The sequence below is a fragment of the Colletotrichum aenigma genome, assembly GCF_013390185.1.
Source record: "Colletotrichum aenigma strain Cg56 chromosome Unknown KSG_Cg56_contig08, whole genome shotgun sequence".
NCBI lineage: Eukaryota > Fungi > Ascomycota > Sordariomycetes > Glomerellales > Glomerellaceae > Colletotrichum > Colletotrichum aenigma.
This window is the reverse complement of record NW_023500914.1, coordinates 4197897-4223698: the sequence shown is the minus strand read 5'-3', so window position 1 is coordinate 4223698 and position 25802 is coordinate 4197897. Positions and strand designations below refer to the sequence as shown.

At 51.6% G+C, this 25802-nt stretch overlaps 6 protein-coding genes across 6 annotated transcripts; 4 read left to right on the top strand and 2 right to left on the bottom strand.

The window, feature by feature from the left end:
* Positions 1–1403: 1403 nt before the first annotated feature.
* On the top strand, positions 1404–2135 carry CGCA056_v012619 (uncharacterized protein; the record flags this gene model as incomplete). The annotated part of the gene is made up of 1 exon (XM_037327863.1): positions 1404–2135. One exon carries the CDS (start codon positions 1404–1406, stop codon positions 2133–2135), a length of 732 nt encoding a protein of 243 aa, XP_037174747.1.
* A 1503-nt stretch (positions 2136–3638) lies between these two features.
* On the top strand, positions 3639–5463 carry CGCA056_v012618 (putative transporter; the record flags this gene model as incomplete). Its single annotated transcript, XM_037327862.1, has 7 exons — positions 3639–3840; positions 3893–3937; positions 4001–4059; positions 4124–4402; positions 4454–4513; positions 4565–4819; positions 4876–5463. The coding sequence occupies 7 exons, from the start codon at positions 3639–3641 to the stop codon at positions 5461–5463; spliced, it is 1488 nt and encodes a 495-aa protein (XP_037174791.1).
* A 2224-nt stretch (positions 5464–7687) lies between these two features.
* Positions 7688–9913, bottom strand: MUP1-3 (High-affinity methionine permease; the record flags this gene model as incomplete). The annotated part of the gene is made up of 9 exons (XM_037327861.1): positions 7688–7928; positions 7989–8241; positions 8306–8442; positions 8499–8673; positions 8733–8826; positions 8902–8993; positions 9221–9316; positions 9367–9606; positions 9655–9913. 9 exons carry the CDS (start codon positions 9911–9913, stop codon positions 7688–7690), a joined length of 1587 nt encoding a protein of 528 aa, XP_037174746.1.
* An 879-nt stretch (positions 9914–10792) lies between these two features.
* On the bottom strand, positions 10793–12214 carry CGCA056_v012616 (Taurine hydroxylase-like protein SAT17; the record flags this gene model as incomplete). Its single annotated transcript, XM_037327860.1, has 4 exons — positions 10793–10982; positions 11040–11345; positions 11398–11884; positions 11941–12214. The coding sequence occupies 4 exons, from the start codon at positions 12212–12214 to the stop codon at positions 10793–10795; spliced, it is 1257 nt and encodes a 418-aa protein (XP_037174116.1).
* Positions 12215–13713: 1499 nt separating this feature from the next.
* Positions 13714–15742, top strand: CGCA056_v012615 (Carboxypeptidase S1-like protein B; the record flags this gene model as incomplete). Its single annotated transcript, XM_037327859.1, has 4 exons — positions 13714–13851; positions 13899–14184; positions 14237–15668; positions 15727–15742. 4 exons carry the CDS (start codon positions 13714–13716, stop codon positions 15740–15742), a joined length of 1872 nt encoding a protein of 623 aa, XP_037174290.1.
* Positions 15743–19131: 3389 nt separating this feature from the next.
* On the top strand, positions 19132–21060 carry str3-1 (Siderophore iron transporter 3; the record flags this gene model as incomplete). Its single annotated transcript, XM_037327858.1, has 1 exon — positions 19132–21060. The coding sequence occupies one exon, from the start codon at positions 19132–19134 to the stop codon at positions 21058–21060; it is 1929 nt and encodes a 642-aa protein (XP_037174742.1).
* Between the last annotated feature and the right edge of the window lie 4742 nt (positions 21061–25802).

Genomic DNA, 25802 nt, shown 5'->3' with positions numbered 1-25802 from the left:
AGAGTTAGGGGAGATTGCAAGCATATTTTCGGAATGTTTGTGCGCTGCTGCGGGTTGCTACTGTTTGGCTCGATATGGCTTCTCCCCCGCGGCCAACATGTCTCAGTAGACTCGGTTAGGGCAGAGGACCGCGAATGCCTGACGGCGTAAGCCCACATCACTTGAAGGATACCCACGTCACAGAGGCTCTTCAGGGGAAAAGAGATGTCAAGAAAAAAAAAAAAAACACAACCCCTGACCGTTACCCCTGAACGTTGGGATTGGCTGGGCGGTGGAATCGTTCTGGAATGTGGGGGAACAGGCGTCGGGAGCCGCAAAGCTTGGGCGGAAACAGAACAAGGGTATCCCAGTCCATTGCACGTCCCCAGACATGTTTGCCAATGAAAGCCAAGCGGCGCCCCGTAGCCGGCAGCCCGGCAGGGCCAGTTTAGCCGTGAGCCTCATGCTTGGCTTTCTTACTACGCAGTAAGCTTCAAATTCCCCGTGCCACAGAAGCGGGTAACGTAAGATGTCTGACTATCGATTGGAATGTCACTCGCTTGTTGCGTACCGAAACCCCCTCACGGAAACTGCGCTGCAAGTCAGTTCATTGGTAGACAACTACCAATAATAGCAGGAAAACGTGGGGAAGTATGAAAGAATATCGGAAAAAGCCTGGAAGCATCATGCTAGTGCTGAAGTCGGTCTTGCCCCAGAGTATCAATCTCAGCTTCTCGAATCGAAGCTTGAATGTTACAGAATGATCGGGTGTTTTTCCAGCCACAGGCGGAAACGCATGGGAGAATTGTTGCTTCGTCGCATGAATATGCCGGATGAACCCTTGAAACTTTCCAGGACTTTCTCCCACTTCGCGGGAGTATCCCAACTGTCCCGCTGAGGCTGTAGACGTCAAGCGAATGGTGAAACGTCAAACATCAGATGGAAAGTGCCATCTGAGTGGTTGGGGGCGGCCTCAAGAGCATCGTACGGCGCCCAACTCCCTGCAAACCGTGAGGCCCGTGACGAGGACCTCAAGTTCACCGCTTGACATCCGTGATGTCGATCATGTTCTCCGCCCACTTGTGCCGAAGGCTAGCGGTGTTGAGACGCGCGTCGTAAGATTCCAACTCCATCGAAACGTCCATTGTGCGTAGATCGTCAGTCGATATGCTGCGGAAGTGGTGGGAATAGGAGCCGAAATACTTGCTCACGATGAATATAAAAGAATGCCTTCGTCGCCCCGAAATCACAACCTTTTCTTTCCTCACCACCAACAACCAATCCAATCAACAGTCTTTCACAAGCATCTTTCCCACTCTCTCTCATTCTCTCTCTCTTAACTCGGTCTTTCAGCAATCATCATTCTTTCGCTCATCTTTCAGTCAACTTTCCAGTTTTCTTTAAACACCCACCTAACAGTCAAAATGCAGTTCACCATCGCCACCATTGTTGCCTTCGCCGCCGCTGCCCAGGCCGGCCCCCTCGCCATCCGCGCCAACACCTGCAACAGCGCGCCTGCTGGCCCCGTCAACGCTGACGTCCAGCCTCGCTCCCAGCCTGCCGCGGCCAACGCCGATGCCTGCCAGAAGCTTTGCGAGGCCGACTCCGGCTGCCAGTCTTTCGTCTTCGGCCTTCCCCCCTCCGGCACTACTCCCCTCTGCTACCTCTACGCCGTCCCGGCTGCTCAGGTTCCTCCCCAGAGCAACTCTAACCTGATGGTCTTCGACAAGGCCTGCACTGGCGTCCCTACCGCCGCTCCCACCCAGATCAACAACAACGGCGTCGGCAACAACAACAACGGCGTCGGCAACAACAACAACGGCGCCGGCAACAACAACAACGGCCAGGCCAACAACAACAACGGCCAGACCGGCAACAACGGCCAGACTGAGCAGCCCAAGAAGCGCAACCTCTGCGGCGCCGCCCCCACCGGCCCTGCTACCAGCGCCCCCAACCCTCTGGTCACCCGCTCCGACATCGCCACCCAGGACGCCTGCCTTGCTCTCTGCAAGCAGACCTCTGGCTGCCAGGCTGTTGAGTTCGGCAAGCCCTCCGCCAACGAGCCCGTCCAGTGCCGCCTCTTCAACGTTCCCGCTGGTCAGCTCCCTGCCCCCACCAACGGCCAGACCTTCGTCGCTTTCGACACCGCCTGCTAAATGCATCGCCAACTCCGAGAGACCGCTACCCTCGCCCACAGGTCTCTGATCTGATCCGGGGACACATGGAGGTTTCCTTGGTCATGGCTTTGCCTACGACTACTGCTCAACTTTGAGCGAAGCCAAACTCATCGAGGATGCGAGTTTGAGCTTGGGGGATTGTACACCAGACGCTTGTGATGACTGAATGGTTTCCTTGGTTGGTCTTGGTTCAAACACTCGCTTAGCCTGTTATCTTTCACTATTTGCATAGAAGGTCGTTCATTTGCTTTTATTTCTTGAAGGGTTTTCGAAAAGGACAAAAAAAGGATAGTTAGTGTATAGTAGGAAATATTATAAAATCGTTCGGGGATGGGAAATATGCTTTCTCTTTTGCCTGTGTGAATGTTCTTCGCCAGTGATTTGCGACCTTCCCGCTACTTCGGGTTCATTTCACTTGAAATGGGGTTTGGTGATCGGACTTCAACTAGTGGGCCTGCCGATGAATCTGGTTCTGATTGAGGTGCCTATGGGCGATCCCGATCGCGTTGGTAGTGAATGTGAAATACTGATTGAATCGAATGAAGAATTAAACACCGAAACTTGTGTGCATTGAGTGTCTCCGGATGAATAGCGGCATTTGGGCGTTTGTTCATCGTCCGTGTTGCTCCGATGCGCAGCTGTGGGTCTATCGGACGTGTGTGGAGACGGACGCGGCGCCGAAATCTCAGAGTGGGGCCACGCCGCGGCCGGTCGACTTTCTTCTCGGCCTCATGTTCGCCCGCACGAACGGTTCGCGGCACTTGCAGGTGTCAAATCCAGCTGCGCGGAGAAATAAGATTTTGTTGGCTTATTACACGACACGTGGGGGCTCACCTCGAACTTTGCCAAGCGAACTGTGTTATTTATCACAGAGCGACAATTGGGGGGTTGTTGGAGAAAGTTGGGGGAAAAGCCCCAGTTCGACGATGTCGCCATCGGGTTCAACATGTCGTGATCCAACTGAAGGGCCAGCAGCCAATCACGACCAACAGAATTTGTGTTTCATCACCCACCACCAATTGCGCAATCCACTCGACACCGACAATCTGCAACGGTAGCTAAGATGAAATTGGAATGAGGAGCCGTAAATGTCATCATGGACCGATGATGCCATGCGTACCCAGGGAAATGGCAGTGAGAAATGCTCACAGATACGTGTAGGTTCGACACAATGACACCCAACCGAAGAGGGGCGAGGCCCCCAATCCACACTCGTTCTCCCTCGCCAATCTTGTGTCTTAATTGCCTGCAGAGATTTGAACCCGGCCGTCTGGTCTCTTCGCTTCCGTTTGGGGCCGCATTGAAAAGCCGTGCGCGTAGCCGTAGAGTTTTCACCCAACACACAACCCGCGTCAAAATCGACTTCAGGTGAATGCACGGCTGAGGTCGCGACCGAGAGAAGGCTTTCACGTACAGGTTTTCCTCAGGAAACAACATCAAAGAAAAATTGTCGAATCGAACGAGGCTCTTCCGACATTCAGGATGAGCGCGGTGAAGCCGGACCTCGCGCCCGAGAAGGCGTCAGAGGCGCCGCTGAACGAGTCCAGCGGAGCGGAGAGTCCTTCAGAGATCGAGATTGGAGAGGAGGCCGTGAACGAGAAGGCATTGCTACGGAAGCTTGACGCAAAGCTTCTGCCCGCGGTCGGAATTCTGTATCTGCTTTCTTTCCTTGACCGATCTAATGGTGAGCCATCGTGAGGGTATTTCGAGAGACGTAATTGCTGATACAAGGGCAGTTGGTAACGCAAGAATCGAGGGTCTTACCGACGACCTGCACATGAGTGAGTTCGGGCCTCGCACGACACGGTACCTTATGAAGTCAATGGCCGGCTGACCTTCGCCAGCTGGAAATGAGTATCTTACTGGTCTCACGCTATACTTCATCGGCTATGTTCTTTTCGAGGTAGGCCAACAGTCGTTTCCAAGGCTTGGAAAACTACCGACGCATGTCTCTGACTTCCAATTAGATCCCATGCAACATTATCCTGAAGAGAACGACCCCTCGTTTCTGGCTTCCTACTCTGACCATTGCCTGGGGTGTTGTTGCTACTCTGATGGGTATCTGCACCAACATGGCTGGTTTCTTTGTCGCTAGGTTCTTCCTAGGCGTTACGGAAAGTGGTCTTTTCCCTGGAGTTGTCTTCTACTTCTCTATGTGGTACCGGCGTCGGGAGCGGCAATATCGCATTTCCCTCTTCTTCAGCGCTGCTTCTCTTGCAGGTGCTTTCGGTGGTATCCTCGCATGGGTCAGTAATTCAACATCATTACCATTCAATCAGCTTGCTAACAATAGTCAGGGCATTGGACACATGAAAGGCATCGTGTGGGCCAATGGTTGGCGATGGATTTTCATTTTGGTTCGTACTCAACTTGACTTGACACTTCCATGACACTAACTCTATGACCAGGAGGGTATTGCTACCGTCGTCATCGCTGTCGCCGCGTATTGGTTCATTCAGAACTACCCCGACACTGCTCAATTCGTCTCTGACAAGGAGCGTCGTTTCATCCGCGCCCGACTGGCTGCCGACAGCGACGCCACTCACGATGAGCGCTTCACGTGGGCCTACGTGTTGGACGCTCTCAAGGACCCAAAGTGTTGGTTGTATGGTCTGGGCTTTCACACCATGAGCCTACCCCTCTACACGTTTTCTCTGTTTTTGGTGAGTACTAGGTGATCAACGTTAACAAAGCGAGCGATAAAAGCTGACCTGGCTAGCCTACCATTATTAAGAACCTTGGGTACACCGCTGCAAAGGCTCAACTGCTCACGATTCCACCGTACGCTCTTGCCTTCGCTACGACATTGACCGTCGCAATTTACTCCGAACGAACCGGCCGCCGAGCATTCTTCATCATGGGATCCTCCGCTTTCGCAGCCATCGGCTATATCATCCTCCTCGCCAACACCGACCCCGCGGGGAAGCCTGGTGTCTCATACCTCGGAACCTTCTTCGCCGCCGGAGGCATTTACCCTGCTACTGCCCTGGTCCTCTCATGGCCTGCCATCAACGTCTCTGGTCAGACCAAGCGCGCCGTGGGCAACGCTATGCAGATCACCATCGGCAACCTTGGCGCGGTGATGGGCACCCAGCTGTATCGTTCAAACGATGGCCCGCGGTACATTGTCGGTCACTCTCTGGCTTTGGCATACCTGATCGCCAACATTGCGGTGTGTGCTGTCTTGTACTTCGTTCTCAAGGGAGAAAACAAGAGGCGCGAAGCGATTGCGGAGGAAGTCAATGCTATTGGAGACTTGAACGACTGGCCTGGCGACAAAGACCCTAGATGGCGTTTCCAGTACTAATACCCCCCGAGACGGTGGCATGGATGAGAAGATCATCTAATAATCCGAGGGCGCAAGCGGAATTCAGTTGCATAGATTGCAAGATACCATTTCCAGGTCCGGATCAGATAACCGTCCCCAACTGTCAGTTTCTCACGACGTAAATAGTGGCAGACAGAAGTAGTGGGTACGGAAGTTAGCAAGACGAAGAGTGGGTTCAATATTCAAATCAACATGCAATACCTTTCCAGAGAGTGATCACCCCCGAGATCAGATGCTCGAGTCCATTCCTCACGGACGGAATATGAGCCTAGGCTGCCAACAGTCCACAAGACTCATTTCCCTTCAAATCAGCGCGACCAAGATATCAAACTCGGAGCATTCTTCCAAATGACAGGGCTCCAGGGATTTCCTAAGGCCCCACAAGATGTGCTTGACAAATAATCCCAAGAGACATTCCCTCGTCCTCAATCCCAACTACTTTGGTGTATTTCTCTTAGATGTTGCAAACAAAGATCCGAGTTGGCCCTCACGCATGACAGAGATTGTCCAGATTTTGTCTGCGTTGTGAGCATGTGAATCACAATGATTGCGTTTGGCCCGAGCTCGAGTGACCACAATTTGCGCCACTGCGTTGAGGCATCTGGTTATACGAAGGAGGAGGCTATTTACATAGGTGATATGCTGCCCAGAATGGTCAACTTCATTCCCAATCACTTACTGTTTCTCAGGCATCCTTCCATCGATCAAATGGTACTGTCAAGAGATGCCGTTGAGAAGCTTGGGTTGCTGCCGAGCTCTTTCGAGCTTCATTTAGATGAAGAACAGGGAGAAATAGATGGTGTTCGAGGTCGTCATGAACGACATACATACTGCGAATCCGCATGCATGCGTCATGTATTTTTGTGTCACTTCGCTTTGCTTCTCAGTGTTCTTGGAAAACGGCGCTGAGTTTTAGGGGGCTAGACTGGCGGTCTTTTCCTTCGTTCTTGGCACATCTAGCTAGCTTTGTGGAACTCTTGGGGCTTGTCGAGTGGACCTAATATTGGCTTATGAGGGCGTGCAGCAATTCGACTGCTGTGGACAGCTCGGATATAAGAACTGGAGTTGACTCACGATAGTAAACCACACGTGCTGCGTGACGGGTTCCTTCCGATGGCCAAGTCAGAGAGTGTTCGGCTCAAACAAAGAGTAGAATATTAACTTCCCAACAATAGACAATCTGTTCATTTCTTCTGTATCCACAGACTGACCAGCACTCCCCAGGATCAGAGTCATGGCCCAACCGACGGGAGAAGGTTCTAGCCCGCTACTATGGATGACTTCTCAGCCGGCGGGATAACTCTAAAATACGAATTACTCCTGAGTTCCGACACAATCATACTATAGAGCAATCCACTATCATTTGAGATAGATTAAAAGTTCTACACACAAATTGTCCTCGTCTTGGCCGGCATAACTGGCCGAACTATAAAGAGTGTGCCAGAACCTTAAGCGAAATGATCTTCCTACAACCACCATCATCCTTTGCCAAATCAACGAAATCGCGAACCATGTTATACATAGTTTATATCGCAATTATCACTGTAGGTGCAATGATAGGTTCTTGTCCAAACAAGCTTTGGCTAAGTTGGTGACTAGACCAAAACCTAGCCTACCATGCAGATCACAGGCTTCGCCGCGGCCATCGCTGCTGTCTTCTTCGCCGCTAGCGCTGGTGCCACGTGCACCACCTCCTGGCCGGGTTACACCTGTAATGGAGCGCAGCTGGCATGCTGCATGGATATTAGCTATGGCGTGACGGACCAGAGCAAGAAGGACGAGAACTGGAGATACGACTGAACTCGGGCCAACTGCAATACCTGCAAGGCTTGAATTTAATACTGCAAGAGATCGGAGAGTGCGTCTGGGACGTTGAGTTGGCAACTAGATACTACATCAATACTGCAAACCAACAATTTTATCATAACCTAATAGAAGTTTCGTCGCAGACCCTCTACTAAAGGACCACGACAAAATTGTGGTGATAGTAACGGCACCTGCGGCAATCAAGACACCTACCAAGGTTGAATCATGACGTCTTATTTGGCTGCCTCATTCTTGTTTCATCCATGGTGTAGCTTAATAGAGCATAGGAAACGTATCTGTTGATAAATGCGTGGCTAAATGCTGACGGACATGAACAACTATCTATCTCCCGCCACAATAGCCGAATGCTGATTATTGCTCTTGAATTCTTCAAACCTCACACAGCTGCTGGCTTCTTTTCTTCCTCGGATCCTGGAACACTTGGAACTTGCTGCAACGGCCGTCCAACGTGATCGTGCGTGGCATCCCATTCAGCTAAGTCGCCAACCGGGACTTTGACAAGCTTGTGACTCTGAGCGCCGTCGGCCAGCTCCAAGACCTGCTGCCTAATGCGGTAGCCCCTCGCCTTCGGGACCACATAGATCCAAAGCCAGTAGTACACACCACATCCAAGAAGACTAGTAATTGTTGTCAGTGCGAGTTCTTCGTCAATGCTGGGTTTCCGGGGGCCAACTCACATGCCGATGCCGGCAACGACATATGTAGCATACCAGAAGCTCACATCGCCGGCAAATACGCCACCCTCAGGGGGATACCAAGGCATAATGAGGAGATACAAGTCCTTTGCGATGTTGAAGATGATAATGACGTCCCATGCTTTGAACTCAGGCGGAGGAAGATTGAGGCGACTGCGACGCCAGCGCACGACGTAGAGCCCCACTGACATGACGAAACCGAAGAATGCGGAAGGGTAGACTTGGAGGTCGGCGACTAGATCTGTGTTAGTTCCCAAGCTCTCAAAACATGATAGTTGCGATGAATGAAGCAGACTTACTAAAGTTGAAAGCGTCGCCGGCGGGAGGAGCGACAATCATAATTATAGTCAAGATGTATTTGACGAGATAAGGACCCAGGGTCGTGCCAAAAGGTCTTGTTGATGCCCAGAATCGAGGATAGGGCAGAACACCTTGTCTGAAAAGAAGCCTCTATTAGCACGATCCTCTACAACATGCTCATCTTCATCGTACCTTCCACATTCTCGTAACATTCGGGAAGATCCGATCAGCACGGTTAGGAGATTGCCGAAGGAGCTCAAGGCAATGAGGAAATTGAGCCCTCTGACCGCGCCGCTGGAACCGAAAACGTTGGCGAAGAATAGACTTGCTGCGATCTGTTCGGCTGCTGTCAAGTCCGCTTTCGGTACTGTTCGAAGTGAGTCAGTGTCGCCTGAAGACGCCACAAGTGTATTGGCCAAGACGTACCGGCGGCGAAGTATGCAATGTTGGCTAGAATGTAGAGAACAGTCACGATGCCAAGAGAAATCCACCCGTACTTCCTGATTTGTTTCACCGGGTTCTGAATGTCACTCTGTCAGCATTCTGTACTTATGTAGAGACCAGAATCAAACTGCCCAATCATCCCTGAACATACCTTAACCTCATTCACGACATTGAAGGCATTCTCGAAACCGGCATACGAGAAAATGATTCTGTAAAGAGCATTCGTCAAGCCGTAAGCCGTCGCTTGACCATCAAATGAGTTCTCGAAGTGTTGCATGTGGCTCAGGGACTTTGGTGTGACCTCCTAGTACAACCAATCCGGTGATGGCGATGAAGACTAGCGTCAACAACTTGACGGCGCCGACTCCATTGGAAAACTGGTAAGCGAAGTTGTCGTGTAGAGCAACAAGTGAGAGTAACAAGTCAGTAAGTCGGGAAAGATCGTGCCTCAGAGTTGCAGGTGGGCTCACCTAATGTGGCGACAGTGTACCCAGCCACCGCCACACCCTTCAACTGCCAGGGCCCTGGAGTCGACCCAGCTACTTTGAACAGATACTGAGAAAGGACTGAATTTAATTAGCAACGAGATACAAGAGATAAGGATATGCCTGGCTACCGATAGCATTGCCACTGCTGAAAGACAGTGCCACAGACTGGAAGGCGACCGCCGTGGGAAACAACCACTTCGGTCGCGGATATGCCTGTTCCAGATACACTACCTCGGAGCCGGATCTGTTTGGGAAGTACGAAGCGAATTCGAGATATACTGAAAAGGAGGCGATGGAAGTCAGGAATCCCAGGGCCCAGTAGATCATACTCAGCCCGACTGAACCAGTGCCCTTGAGGATGGCGGAGGCTGCGGCTTGTCAGTGCTAATGTCAACAAGAGCATGCCTGTGAAGTACGGGTTGAGTAGACGCCAGTTCCGATCATCTTGCTCACATTGAGAAAGACGATAGTGACGGGCCCGACAGCATATCCTAACGGTGAACTCGTCTCAACTGGAGCACCGGTTGCCTCCTGGCAAGAGGGGCCCGAGTTGTTTCCGCCCTTCTCGACGACATAGTGAAGGCTTCCATCGGTAACGTCCGATTCATGGCCCGAATTCGCATCGACGCTGTCTTCACTGCCGCGACTTTTAAACGGTCGCCGTAGAAAAGACATTGTGTGACCGATCTGTGGTCAAAAGCAGAAAGACAACAGCGGTGAAATAATCTGAGGAGGCAACCTAACTGAACGCACTGAACTCAGGAGTTTCATACATTGGACGATCGGATGGCAGTATATGTATGCAAACACCAACATCATGGCATTCCGCGGGGTGCCATCTCGGCCTCGGCCGTTCTCCCAACCCACAGACCCATGCGCCTACGCCAGCTTGCATTATCTCCCGGGGTGGAAGGTGCCTGTATCCCCACAACGCCAGAACAAAGTCACCAAATGCAGCGCCGAAATGCGATGCCGATTGATACCGATACTTGAAGCCGGCACTAGGTCGCTTTTTTCACGTCGGGCTGTGGGGGTGTTGCGACTGTGCATTCCAAGGTCCCGATAACGCAATAGTAGGGTTGGTTGTAGCAATCCAACGAGCAAGTGGGATGATAAGGTTTGGAGTCGTCTTAGCTCAAGTGTTGTGGCATGTTGGTTTGCCCGATGTATTCCCAGGTGTCTTCAGCTCTTAGTGGTATTCGGCTTAAGCACACGGAGTTGGTTCACGCCGCGGAGGCCAAGCCTAATTTGTGCCATGCCGTGACGACGTCATCCGGTCCTGGGAAGATGCGATCGTGCTGCGCAAGCATGCAGCTCGCAACTGGTATTCAGCCAGCCATCGACAAGCGATCGTGAAATGAATTGAGCGAGTCATGAGATAGGGGATTACTTCTTGATTGTTAATTCAATTACATTTGATGTAGGATGATACTTCGTCTTTGAACCTTTTTCATTCATTGGCTCGGCGGAGGTGCATCTAGCATCAAGAAAACAGGTGGCAGCCGAACGGGCAAGAGGCAACTGGCCAGGCTTGATTTATGGCGTTTCTTTTACCTAGGCCTTTGCGTCCTCTTTCTCTGGCTTGAATTCACCTCGACTAGCACTGCGAATCTGCGGCTCCAGAGGGAACACCGATTTCTCCGCAGTCACTCCAGCATATACTCTGTCCCATCTCTCCCTCAGCGCTTCCGGCGTCTTCCAAGCGTGCTCGGGGTCTCGAAGCCACAGGCGTGTGAGGTGACGCCTGGCCAAAGTTTTAGCATTAATTCAGCTGACGTTCATTCAATGGTCTTCGACTTACTGCTTTTCTTCAGAGTCAACGAACCCTCCACGTGCGTGGAAGATGCTCAGATTGTTCGCATACTGAATGTCTCCTTGGTGAAAGTCGAGAGATACTCGGTACTTCTCAGCGGTAAAGTGCAAGGCATCGAGGGCTTCAGCCTGAGCTTCCGTGATGGGAGGAATGTCAGACGATCGGGGAAGTCCCCAGTATCCGGTGAAGCTTCTTCGTGCGTATTGGATGATCAAGCGCTCTGGCTTGTCGCCTTCTGATGGTTGGAAGTGTAGCAGAGGTCGGGTGCTGTACGACCTGCCGTCTTTGCCGAACCTGTATATGATGTGAGTATTGAGGCTGGATATGTGACAGAATGATCGCATACTCATCAGCATTCCAAGGCTCCGCCAAAGTACGGATCAGATCAGGCCGCGTTCTAGCGAGCTCGTTGTAGACAAACCAGCTGCTTGAAAGGTAGCTCTGGCCGCCCTCAGCAGCCTCACCAAGGGCGAAAAGTGCAATCACGTCACCTGAGTCGGTGTGGAATACCTGCTTGTCGGTGGTGTATGCGGGTGCCCCGATTCTTTGAGCGTCGACGACCTTTGTGAGATCCTTGATATGAGCGAGGACAACGTCCGCTGGCTCGCCGTTGAATTGAGTGTCTTGTCTCCCGCGGATGGGTGCGACATGAGATGAGATTCCGGCGTAGATGATGACGTTTTCTTCGCGGGTGTACTTAGTGACCGGTACTCCGCGCACAACTTTGAAGCCATGTCCGTTATGAACCTCATCGGAGATGGCGCGAAGAGTTTTGTGCAAGTTGGGCAGCGGAAATGTCTCCTGGTTAATCTCACCAGGGGGTTTCTTCAGTGCTGCAAGGAGAGTTACTCAAACGGCCCAGGTTGACGAACATGCATTATTCACATACACTTGAAGTGCTGGAGAGCTTCATCGACCCCTTTCTTGTCGGCATCCGTTAACACATAGTTCCAGTCATATGTCTCAGCCAGTGTGTTGCCATCCCAGACGAGCTCTGACTCCAACTTTTGAGGGAAACCGTCGGGTAGAGAATTGTTCAGCTTTTCTTGTTCGTGACGACGCTGAATCCTTGCCAGATAGTTGTCGTGGTTAGGTGCGTAGCCAATGTCAGGTTGACCTGGAGGTCCTGCGAGGAGAGGAGCTTGAACTGCAGCGGCGGCCATTTTGACGATGGTCTTAGAGGTTTACTTAGTGATGCCGCGCCAAACCGAAGGCCGGCTCTTAAGACGCTTATATGGTCGTTCTCGCGAGGTCAACCACGCCCTAATATTGACTCAAACATCCGTCGGTGGGGACAATCGAATCATGATTCAAGACGGCATGCGCATCCGAGGTCAAGTGTACATAGAATTCTCCAACAACATCTCAGCGAGCCAATCACTGCGCCATTATTCAATATTGCATTTGTCAGAAAGGATGCTTTCACACATAGTTGACGACCAACACCATGCCTCTCAGTGGTCGTGGTGCGCTTCCAGCTGTTTGCCATCCCGAGCTGGAAAGGCGTCATCTTGGTTGTGCTCCGGCTTTGCGGGGAACCCTGAAACGCGATTCGGCGGCGTCATTCCCCCAGGCATGTCGCAATCACAGGCCAATCTGATCCCGAATCTCGACAGCAACATCGGCAAAAGTGAGGCAGACGCCGAGACCTCCGTACGTAGGACCTTGCGTATGAGTAAGCCTCAAGCTTTGCGTGCCGATCCACCTCCCACGCCGGCCCCCGAGCCGAATACCGAGCGGGGTATTCCCCACCTACCGGTCCCGGTCGAAATCCACTCTGGCTCGGGCCTTTCGGAGCTGAGTCCGGATGATAACGGAAACGCAAGGACTCCGACCTGAGTGCCAGCTATTCCTTCAAAATGATGGCCTGGGCTTCATAAGATCTTGGCTTTTCTTGCGAATCATCATTGGACGCGAGTGCGGCTGTCTTGTCTGAAGTTAGGGAGTGCTATCCGAACGGATGCTTCCACTTAGCCGGACGGAGTACTCCTTACTCATCTTATCTGTTATTTCAGATTGTTGTTATTGGTGTCTTGATCATCGGCCGTCCCATCATCCTGACTATTGTCGTCGCGATAATTGAAGCTTCTGTTTCGTTGTTATCGCTATGATGATCGTTGTCGAAGCTGCTGTAGTCGTCGTCGTTGTCCTGTATTCAATTTTCGGCTGTACATCAACGTTCACCCTAATGCACCATGAGGATCACCAGCACCCGGATGAGCAGGATGTTTGATAAGGCCTTTTTTTCCCCAGCGGTGCATTCAAAGCGGGAATTCAAGCTTCGAGCAATCACTCCCATTGGCCAATTCATCCGCCAACTCAACGCATCCCGCAGCCGAGTCTTGGCCTCCTCCGGGTCTCCCAGCGACCCCGCACCCATCCCCTGCCCCTCTCATCAGAAAACCGAATCGGCTTCCGGGCAAGCTTGATACGACTTCCTTGGCGGTGCAACCTCCGTACATAAGCGCACGATGATGGTGAATCATTGAGCACCAAGCGCCGAAGTAGGAAGGTCAGAAATCAACATGAGCGGGGAAAATCAGAGTTAATGACATAAAGCGATTGCTCGTACTCCCCCAGATGCCGCGCCAGAAAGATCTTACAATCTCTTTTTCTTGAATCTGAAGCCGGCCATGGCCATAGCTTGAGCATCGTCGACAGGATGCGGAAATCTTTCTCTGCTGTCGTCGTTGCGACAGCTTTGATCCAGTCTTCGCTGGCCCAATTCCCGCCGGCGCCTGAAGGAGTCACAGTCCTCAAGTCCAAGTTTGACGAAAACATCACGATATCCTATAAAGAGGTATTCGCTCTGATCCCGTCTGTCTGGACAACACCTAACGACCGTAGCCCAATCTCTGTGAGGAAACCGAGGGTGTAAAGTCATACGCCGGCTACATTCACCTCCCTCCCGGAACTCTCGAGGGAGTGGGTCAAGAGCAAGACTACGAGATCAACACATTCTTCTGGTTCTTCGAGGCCAAAGAAGATCCGGAAAATGCGCCACTTTCAATCTGGATGAACGGTGGGCCGGGCAGCTCGTCAATGCCGGGGCTGTTCAACGAGAACGGGCCGTGCCACATCAACAATGACTCCAACTCCACGCGACCCAGCGAATGGTCATGGAACAACCACGGTATGCGTACTCTGAATATCTTTGATTCGTATGCGTGGCTAATCTGAGAAAGTCAACATGCTCTACATTGACCAACCCGTCCAAGTGGGTTTCTCCTACAACACACTCCGCAACGTGACCCGCAATCTCTTTGGGGGCACCCAAACCCTCAACGCATCTTCCCCGATCCCAGCCCAAAACGTGACGTTCCAAACGGGCACACTCCCGGTCGACAACCGCAACACCACATCCTGGGGCAGCCGCAATGCCGCCATCGCACTTTGGCACTTCTCTCAGGTCTGGTTCCAGGAGTTTCCAGGCTACCACCCGAACAACGACCGCATCAGCATTGCCACTCAATCATATGGCGGACGCTACGGACCTGCCTTTGCTGCATACTTCCAGGAACAAAATGAGAAGATTCAGAATGGAACATGGGACGGAACCGAAGGGGCGCAGTACATTCTCAATCTTGACACCTTGCTGATCGTGAACGGCTGCATCGATCGTCAGGTTCAGTGGCCTTCGTACCCTGAGATGGCCTTCAACAACACCTATGGAATCGAAACAGTCAACGAGACGGTGTATACTGGCATGGTGGACGCACACTATCGTGAAGGCGGCTGCCGCGACCGCATCGACGCCTGTCGTGAAGTCTCTTCCATTTACGACCCCGAGAATATCGGCACGAACGCCAGCGTAAACGCCATCTGCCAAGACGCAGAAACATTCTGCACAAACAATGTCCGCGATCCGTATCTGGACGTCTCTGGTCGGGATTACTACGATGTGACCCAAATCGACCCCACACTCTTCCCAGCTCCATTTACCGCGGGATACCTTAACCAGCCGCACATCCAAGCCGCTCTCGGTGTGCCTCTGAATTGGACCAGTAGTTCCAGCGCTTCGTCGTCTGCTTTCCGTGGCATCGGAGACTACCCGCGTCCGGGCTGGATCGAGGACATTGCATACTTGCTACATAGCGGCATCAAGGTGTCTTTGATGTTCGGCGATCGCGACTTTGCGTGTAACTGGATCGGTGGAGAGCAAGTGTCTCTCGCCATCCCATGGGCCGACCAGGAGAACTTCGCCAAGGCGGGATACCAGCCTCTTCTCACGAATGAGACCTACGAAGGCGGTCAAGTTCGTCAGTACGGGAATCTGTCTTTCATCAGGGTCTACCAAGCAGGCCATGCGGTGCCTGCGTACCAGCCTGATTCCGCGTATCAAATCTTCAACCGTGCCTTGTTCAATCTTGATGTCGCGACGGGCAAGGTGGACACCGCGGCAAACTCGAGTTACAGCACTCAAGGCCCGTCGGACACCTTTGCGATCAGGAATGAGGTCCCGCCGCAGTATGAAGACTTCTGCTACGTGCTGGACCCGAGTACGTGTACCGAGGAGCAAGTGGCTGCTCTACGTAATGGTACGGGTGTAATCAAAGACTACATCATGACTGAGCCGGCGTACGATGCTGCCGTCGCTCGTTTTATGAAGCGAGACATGTTAGGCAATCCCCTTTTCTTATCCCTGGACTGACATTGCTAATTATATTTTCTCTAGTCTGGATGACGAGTGACGAGTGATTAGTGGATGATAGGTAATCCACAGGATTGTGACGTACTTTACGCACTTTATTACTGTACAAGATATAGCGCTGAGAACATTCCAATCAACAATTAAGCACAGTTTCTGATCAACTTTTCTGCAGTGTGATTACCAAGCTATTTAGAGGATACTTTCTGTCAACCTCGCGGCCCATCAATTTCTGTTTTGAATTATTCATCTCAGACATTCCAGCGTACAAGGCGTAAGGATTTGCTTGGACGGATCACTGAAGTCTGATTTCTGAGATCTGGGACCGGAGAGCGTAGGCGGAAGAAATCGGCTCGCGCACGCACTAACTACACAATGAAGCACATTAATTACGAGGGAGGGGCAGAATACGAAGAAGAAGAAGAGGAGCTGTCCAGTGCGAATAATCACCGACTCGAACTGTGTGGCTATTGACTAATTACGCAGTAAGCTGACAACCCACTCTGAACGAGACCTATCATATTTCATGCAGTGTGTCACCCCGCAAGCGAAAGCCCACCCGGTGGGACAAATCAATTTGATCCATCAGATCAGATTAGATTAGATCATTCCCAATAAAAGCCAGAGCTTGCGCTTGCATTGACGTCTTTTCGTCCTAAATACTATGTCAGTTCGGACTTTTTCACTTCTCCGGTTCGGACCGAGCAGCTCACCATTATACTACGGGCGATACCAGATTGGGAGAACCGCCCAATCGCAATATACGCTACAGTCCAAAGAGAGGATATGCCCGGCCTCCTGGTTCTTCCAGGATACAGTATACACCTATCCCACGGTCTTAAAGGTTAGTGCGTTTCTTGCGGGGCTTTCCATATTACGAAGCCCCGCAAGTACTACGCTAACCTTTAACACCGTGGGATAGGTGTGCAAGTCCACTTTTGCCCTTTTCTGGCAAACGCCGGTAGGAGAACATAACATCGACTGATTGCACGTGCCATACATCCACACCCATATACACACTAGGTATGTTCGGTATGCTTGGTTGTCTTGATTTTTAGACGGATTGTCTCTGGCGTAGGGACTGTTGAGTTATATTACACTGGATTTTGTAGTTCTACTAGCCTACTAGAGGCGTTGGGCTGTCCACGGGCAGTTGATCAGCAGAATGCGCTGTTTAAATTGGTTCATTCAGTGCCTACCTTATGTAAGGTCATCAATGGTAAGAGGTTCAACCCTGGCCTCGTCTACAAAGTCCAAGATGACCGTTGAAGTCCAAGATAACTCTCCAGCGGCCCAGCAGAACGAAGTGGACGCGAGGAACGCTGGAGTCCAAGGAGAAAATAAAAAGAAAGATGCTATATCAGCTGTTCTGGCAGGCCCCGGTAAGCCAACCTTCCAACAGCAGCGAGGGAGAGAAATCATGCAGAGCGAGGAGCGCCTTATCAACACCGTTAGTGGGAAGACGTACCTGCGATACGTCCAATTTGGCAACGCCTGGATGACGGTACCTCTCGTCTTCGCATCCGTGTTTCAGGAACAAGTGTCGTCTTGCGTGGGTGGCTTAGCTGGCGGCAGCAGAACCATTACCTAGAGATATAACAGAGCGGATACATGGAAGGCCACGCCGCGTGGGACCTCGGGCAGTCTCTTGGACTATTTTTGAGGAGCACTTTCTTCGCCTTGTTCTGCTTCTGGTGCTCCAACCGTCTTCACACTGCAGCGTTCTCAGACGTGCTGATGGTCCCCATCGCATTCTTCGTGTGCAACATCTTGTCCGTCTTTGTAGCCATTGCTGCTAGTGTGTTGCTCCTCTACGTTCGGACCGGCATGCACCAGCGCCCTTCTGCACGAGAACTGCGCCATCTCAACAGCCTTCATGGGAGTCGTATCTATGAGCGCTTTGACAAATCGTTGTCAGGACTAACGACCTTGAAAGTGGTTGGTGCAATGGAGCATTGTCATGCATACTTGCTGCCCAAGCTGCATTTGGCAACATGATTCGCTTTAGCGCCGGGATTGAGAACAACATGAACTCGGTGAAGAGGATGCTCTACTACGCGTACAATATCGAACAAGAGCCTGCACACGACGTCAAACGCGTAGACAAGCGTCTCAGAAGCCAAAGATAGCCAAGCAAAGCGCGTATCCTGTTTCAATCGTTTAGGCTCAGCTATCGACGCGGCTTGAGTCCAACGCTCAGGAACTTAAATCTTGATATCCGTTCTGGTGACAAATCGGCATTGTCGGCCGGATTGTCGCGGGCAAGAGTACTTGTAAGTCTTGGGATGAAACTGACCCGAGTCCACCGAGCGCAAGCTAACAATCGCCCATGGGTATTGCTCTTGTTAGACTCGCGAAGTCCACAGAGGGCCGAATTCTGATCGAGGACGTCTATATTCTCAAAGACACAGGGTCATTCATGGACATAACAATCATTATCAAAAGTATTCCGCTCATTCGTATCCGCCTGAGCCGCTTGGTGGACTAGACACGCATGCCATCAGCTTGGTACGAGCTACTGGTTTTGGCCACCACGCCCATCCCGTTTTCCGGGCACCAGCCCTTGAGCAACCTTGTCATGCCAAGGCCACCATGGAACTAGGGGGATGAAAACCTGAAGCCAGTACCAAGGTGCTAGCCGCTTGGCCCGCTCCGACAGATGCCCACCTTAATGTGTCGAGAGACGTCTCTCGGAGAAGCGACTGCCTTCAGGGCACTCGGAGAGAATCCCCTCTTCCTAAGATTTCGGCCTAGACTCAGAGACTTCGAGTCGCCCGAATGAAATAGCAATGGTAAATACCAAGATGCACAGTCCCATCACACTGGGTACTTTGCCAAGGAAATGGGTAGTCTCCGCAGTTGCCCACCCGCCAGTGGGATGATCCCCTCACTCTAAAATGTAGCCACCTGATTAGATGGCATGGTGCATTTTCAGTGGATAGTACGTGCAAGGATCTGAAAAGAATTCGGAAAAAAAGAAAACCGAGCTTGTCTCTCTTCCCATGGGTCTGGGTATGCTGCTGGTTCTGCCTCAACTGGCGTAGGAACCTGCCGGGAGAATCTTTCCATTAGGCATGTCACCCGTGAGATGTACCCACTGGGTCGAGTCGTGAAACCATTACACATTCTTAACCCCGACGACGGACCACTGTTCGCTGTCTAAGGGAATCCTTCGCTTCGGTTCGCAGTGGGGGGCGACTCGATCAGCGGCCTAATGCGCCATTCCAGATTCCACTGCCAAAAAGTCAGGCGAGGCGACGCTAGATCAAGTATCGCTGTGGCTGCAGAGTTTTCTGTCTTCTCTGTCTTTGCCTCCCCATCTCTTTCTTCTTCCCATCGTACTCTTGCTTCTCTGGTGTTCATCGTCCTTTCTACCTCTGCGTAGTCTTGACCTCATCTCGGAGCATCCAGTTGCTCGACACGTTGCAAGACATGTCGACGCCCGCTGTCGACGACAAGCGGCCTAAGGGCCCCGAGCCCCAGCACGCTCCCGTGCAGAACACCGCAACCGAGGACATGTTTGAGCCGACTGAGAAGCCCAACTACGTCGCGTCCGACGACGAGAGCCCCAAGGCCATTGGCGTTGGCAGGGTCGAGGCATTCAACAAGGTTATCTACCATTCTGGCAAGAAGGGCAAAGTTTTGCTCTGGCTGCTTGGTGCTTCCGTCGGCCTCACCATGTTTGCCTACGCCCTGGACATGGGTATCACGACCACGATCTTCGGCACGTTAGCCGCGTCAACATTCAAAGTCCACAGCCAACTCGGTACCGTCAACACCGCTAGCCAGATTATTCGTGCTATCAGCAAACCCTTTATCGGAAAGTTAGCAGATATCACGTCGCGACCTACAACATATGTCGTGATCCTTGCTTTCTACGCTGTAGGTTTTGCTGTCGCAGCGAGCGCTCATACCTTTACATCTTATACTATCGGTATTTGCTTCACGTCCGTCGGCAAATCAGGTTTGGATCTTCTAAGTGACATTATTGTCGCCGACTTGACTCCTCTAGAATGGCGCGGCTTCTTCAGCGCTTGCCTATCTCTACCCTTCATTGTGACGGTTCCCGTCAATGGGTTTATCGCCGAGGGATTTTACGATGACTGGAGATGGGGTCTGGGAATGTTTGCCATTCTCGTACCAGTTCTTCTTGTCCCCGCTATAGTGACTCTCTACGCCATGCAACGCCGCGGTGAGAAGGCAGGTATGGTCACCATAGCCGACTCCAAGGATGTTCGAACGGGCACTTCCGAAGCGACGCCCAAGAACTTGGTGTACTGGGCCAAGCTTGCGTATCGAGGTCTGGTTGATATCGATATCATCGGCCTTATCCTCCTCGGCTTTGCCTTTTCCCTCATCCTCTTGCCTATCACCCTGGCCAAGAGCGCTGATGGCGGATGGAAGAACTCTAGTATGATCGCCATGATCGTCATAGGTTTCGTGATCCTCGTCGGCTTCGTCTTCTTCGAAGTATTCATGGCTCCTAAGCCCTTGATGACGAAGCGTATTCTAAAGAATCGTGCCTTTATTGCGGGCGTGATTATTCATACTTTCAACCAAATGGCTTCATCCGTTCGCAACACCTACTTTTCGTCATACATCCTCATTATCAAAGATTGGACCACCTATCAATGGACTATCTTCCTTGGTATCACCACTATGGGCCTGTGTCTGATTGGACCTGTCGTCGGTCTAGTCCACCGCATCTCTCATCGCTACAAAAGTCTCATGATTTTTGGAGCTGCTGCCAAAATCCTTGGCTATGGTCTCCTGATCCAACCGAGCGGGAGAATGACTCAAGATACAGCTCGCCTCGTGGCTGCACAACTCATCTTTTGTCTTTCCTCCCTCAATGTGGTCGGTGCCCGCGTCGGTGTCCAGGCCTCCGTCCCCCACGACGATGTGGCCTCGCTTATTTCCATCATAACCCTGTGGTCTACCTTGGGATCCAGCATTGGCAGCGCCGTTGCGACTAGCATCTGGACGGAGCAGATGGTTGACCAGATGCACAAGGAGATGCCCGGTGTTTCGAGCAGCGTGATTACCAAGATATACGGCAACATCAAGACGCTCAAGAAATACGGCTTCAGCGACCCCATCCGTCAGGGCGGCGTGCGCGCCTACGCGATTGTGAACGGGCACATCACCATCGCCTCCATCTGCCTGTCTTGTATCCCTCTCATTGCCTCTTTCTTCATGCCCAACTACTATCTTGGCAAGCAGCAAAATGCCGTCAACAATAAGGGCCTTGATGGCGAGGTTGTAGACGTTCCGAACCAGCACATAGCGAACGAAGCAGTCACTACTCAGCCAGAGCGCGCAATATTCTGGCAAAAGGTGCTTGCTTTGTATCGTAAGTAGGTTATGCTTCAATGGGATTCTCCTACGCGTATCTGGACATGGTGGATGATTGGCAAATCGTTTGACAGACAAGAGGACTGGTGAAATCGCACGATCCAGCTGATTGTGGGAGGGCGGACTTGATAAGAAGAAGACTGAGATAAATTCAATGAAACACATTTAATTCTGTCGTGCGATGCGAAATATCTCCATCAGGCCAGTCAGTAGATGATATTCATTTGTTGGCGGTTCTTGCGCTCCACTGTCTGTTGAGACTGCAGTGCCAAGAAGCATGATGCATGAGCGTTCCAGCTACTCCAGCTTCAGTGGTCTAGCACAGTCCAGCAGCTTTCCAGCAGCCTTCACCTGATATTAGCCGCCTGCAGTCACTGAAAGCCTGTATACAGCGAGTATTTCACGCTGTCGTTTCGTGTTTTAGCATCATACTAACATATAGTTTCTGGCCTGACTTGATATCAACGGTGACCCCGTGAACATGTACCACACGTCAATAAATGTCAGCAAAATCAACTGCGCAATACCACTTACCCATTGAGTTCTACGGATAACTGTGAAGGGGTGTCGTTAGCTGAGTGATGCACACGTGATGTCTTGGGCCCACAGTCCTTCATTATCTGATCATCTGATAAATAGCCGCTCATCCGCCCTGAGTCTAGACACTTCACCCGCCACATTTCTGGTTCCCGATCACTTACACCACGACTTGTGAAGCATTTTGGTTCATTCAGAAACATGCGATACTGGGAGCTGGATAGTCCATTATGCTACATTTTCATAATCTTCTTTGCTTCTACCCAAGCAGCTGCCTCTGATGCGTACGGCAGGTTGTGCGGGACAGCCTGTCGAAAGACCTTCCGGACGCTGCGATTTTCAGATGCCCCGACTGGGGCGTTTGTTGCCGTGCAGGAGTGCACCAGCCACTTGTACCAGCGATCACTGTATCTATGCTGGGATTTGTATTGTTCCAAAGATATTTGGCTTACAGAGTCTAGGAGCCTGAACGTTTCATGTCTTGACATGAACGGCTCACATTTTCCCCCACGCGACATCGTCAATGACATTACAGATGAAGACATTGCTCAAATCACCAGGTTCAATGAGACAAGTCCAGACCGTGCCCAGCGCGTTCAAGGGCTAATGTTGCCGTCACAATCCTACTACGAACTTTGGGCCCGGATGCTGGTTGGTTACTTCCTCACTGCAAACACTCATCCTATAAAATCTAGAAGGAGACAGCTCGCTCACCACAATCCAGGACGCACACGATTACATTTGGGATCAACATTTCAACTACAGTTGGGCGATGGGGATGTTCTGGGCGGTGGTCATTACGGTGGGCATGGCAAACCGAGCACTCATGCACTGGGGCCCCTCTTTCGCGCAATGGCAAGCCCGCCGGCATCCCAGTAGCTTATGGCTAAAACGCACGGTTTTGACGCCAGCGACGTTTGGTCAGCGCTGTGTGCAGGACTTTGGAGGCTGGGGTACCTTACCTCCACGTGTGCAGACATTGACACTGATGCTGTTTCTACTTCTCAACGTGTTGTGCACCGTCTGCGGGTACAGAAAATTTGAAGGTTACGGCTTGTGAGTTCTTCCGAGCCCATTATACTCTCATCTGAGTTAATGCTGACGACGCGGACTCGAAGCTATCCTTCCATCACGATGCAGGTCCTTCGCCATGTTTCCGATAGAACTGGCGTTTTGTCGTTCGCCAACTTCCCCCTAATTTGGCTGTTCGGGATGAGGAACAATCTTGTCATCTGGCTCACAGGCTGGGACTTTTAAACATACAATAATTTCCACCGCTGGGCAGCCCGGGTCGCCACCTTGGAAGCCGTAATTCACTCTATCGGCTATACTCTTCTCATTCTTCGGAGTAAGATCATACGTGAAGCCATGGAACGCATCGTTGCTGATCTTTCTCAGGAGGCGGTTGGGATTACTTTTGGCGAATGTGTAACTTGACCTATTAGTGGACCGGTGAAATGGTGAATTATTTCGCCAAATACTGGTTTCCGCGCAGCTGACTCTCTGATAGGCCACAATACTTATGTGCTTGCTTGTTGGTTCATCCGCCTTCTGGTTTCGGCGCCGACAATACGAGCTCATCCTTGTACTTCACATTGCCCTGTCAGCCTTGATACTCATGGCAATGCTAGGGTTAGTTCGGTGCTGCAACCAGACGAGGGACGGCAAACTGACCAAGTTTGAAGGCATGTTTCGATTTTCAAAGGCGATTACGATCCTCTTGTATGGGTTCCGGCCATAATATGGCTAGTAGATCGTGTCATTCGCGGGGCTCGGATCATGGCCTTCAGCCCACGGTTCTGGAAGGCGTGGGCTCTAGTCACCTACAACGAGGATGCTCACATGATTCGAGTTGTCATCCCAATTTCCTCGAGTCTTTATACCATTGAACCCGGCACGTTTTACTATCTCATGGTGCTGAATAAGTGGAATTTTTGGGAGAGCCACCCGTTCACCGTGGCGTCAGTATCTGAGTTAGCTCAATGCGGGGGAGTCTTTGGGGGAGAGGTCACCTGTTTTAGACCATAGGACCGCTTCTTCTGAGGACACCGGAACCAGAACATTTGGATCCGGGCGGGAAATGACCTTTTTGATTCGACCATACGACAGCTTCACCCCGCGGCTGAAGGACTACGCCGAGACAGAGAAATCAAAACGAGCCACTGTACTTGTGGCAGTTGACGGTCCGTACGATAAGTCCCTCCCTCTGGAGCGGTTCAGCAAGGTGCTGTTTGTGGTTGGGGGCAGTGGGATTGCGGTACCACTCTCATACCTCAGGAAACTCACAACGTCTTCTTCCCGACCCAAGCTAATCGAAATTCACTGGTCAATCCGACAGTTGGAATTGGCCGTCGACGTACTCACTCACGAGCTGAAGAATGTCTCAAGTTATACGCAGGTAAAACTTCACGTCTATGTGACTTCCATGGACAACAGAAGGATCGGGGATCAGGCCACATATCGCCTCGCGGAATGGAAATTTCACAGGTTAAACATTGAAAAGGTCATTCAACCCATCTTGAATACCGGAGAGGAGGGTAGTCTGCGGTAGTCGCAAGCGGTCCAGGGAGGATGGCGGATGAAAGTAGACGCGCGGTCGCAGTCGGAATGGTATCTTCTGAGCCCCACATAGAATACTTCGAGGAGAGCTTTCAGCTTAGGTGAACGTAGGTAGCATAATAATACACACAGCACCGAGTTAAAGACCTGCCACGCTGATTTCAGGAGTGACGAGGGGGACTGCATCGAACGCATGGCGTATAATTCCAACGCCAGTGCATACAAAATTCAGAGTCAACAAGAAATTTACCGCTACCTGCGAACTCAGAAATAGCATGTTTGGAGTCTTATGGTTTCTCCGTGGATAGGTACACAGGGGAAGCCGCTCCGCAATTGCTTTTCTCATCACTGTTTTCGTGGTGATGTGTACAAAGGTGGCTTCGCGACGGAGTCGCGAAGTGCTTAAAGCACATGGGAACTCAGAAGAGGGATCACGAGAGTCTCATGCGTTTCCCAGCGAAGGGCCACGCTGCTCCGTAAATGCTGTTCTTCGTCATCGCTCCCAGAAGGTGCCGCCGTGACTTCCAAGGAAGGACTGGGCCCAACTTCCTTCGGTCGTAGAACACGGCTGCTAGCCTGCCGATGGCAGGTATGAATCCCCCGTTCTTCCCTCGACCACAGCCGGCAGCATCACCTGCCTTACCTGCAGACGCGAGTATGCCTACACCAATCCAAAATGTGTCAGAAATCATCACCCAACGATGAAAGAAAGGTGTACAGACCTGAGCAAGCAACGTAGTTGCTAAGTGCTAAAAACACTTGCAGTATAGAAACTGAGGGCTCGACTCACCCCGAGCAGGGGAGTTGCTTTTTTATGTATTTCCTTTTTGGTAAAGTTTGTGCAACCAGTGCCAAAATGCTCGCAGCATTTGCCTTTCCACCCCTATGGACTTCTGAGCGAGACTTACCTAGATGTCGGCGGACAAAATGGAGACATCGCCATTCTCCATGAAGGAATCGGACGAAATCCTTCAAGATGAACGAGTCTCATCTGGGGGAGCCACTCGACCATGGAGCCTTTCGCAACGGCAATCGTTGGCCTGCGATGGCAGACAGGAAGCAATGGCCGGGGGAAGGAGAGGCAGCTGGTCCTGCTGCTTTGGTGCAGACATCGTGACTGCCAAGGTTCGTGGCGATGCAGGGGCAAGGCATGAGCCACAGCAGTCACCTCTCCTGCTCCTACCGACAAGGCAAAAGTCCGTTGGGCGGGAACCGACCATGGCTGGACAGCGTGCTGATTCCTAGACCACGTGCCAACGATCGACCACCGACAAGGTGTCAAACGGCCGGTAATGGGGTTTCTCCAAAAAAGGGTGGGAGAGTAACAGGCAGCGGGTTTGATGATTGAACCTATTTTCATGCGTAGTAATCAGGTTGAACTGCACGCTTGTTCTTTTCAGAAATCAAAGTTGGTTGCTGGATTTGTTGGTTGCTCATGTAGGGTAACATTCAGGATTGTAAGACCATCAAAGGATGCAGGGTGGGCAGAGTAACGCAGCGCCTCGCTGAAGCACAGCCCAAAACTCTGCCCCATTAACATGCATTGCATGATAATGATTGGTTGAGATGCGGCACGAAAACACCCTTGGCCGTCACGGAGCCAACCAACCCCCTAACTACTCATGCGGCCCATCAGCAGCATAGACACCCCC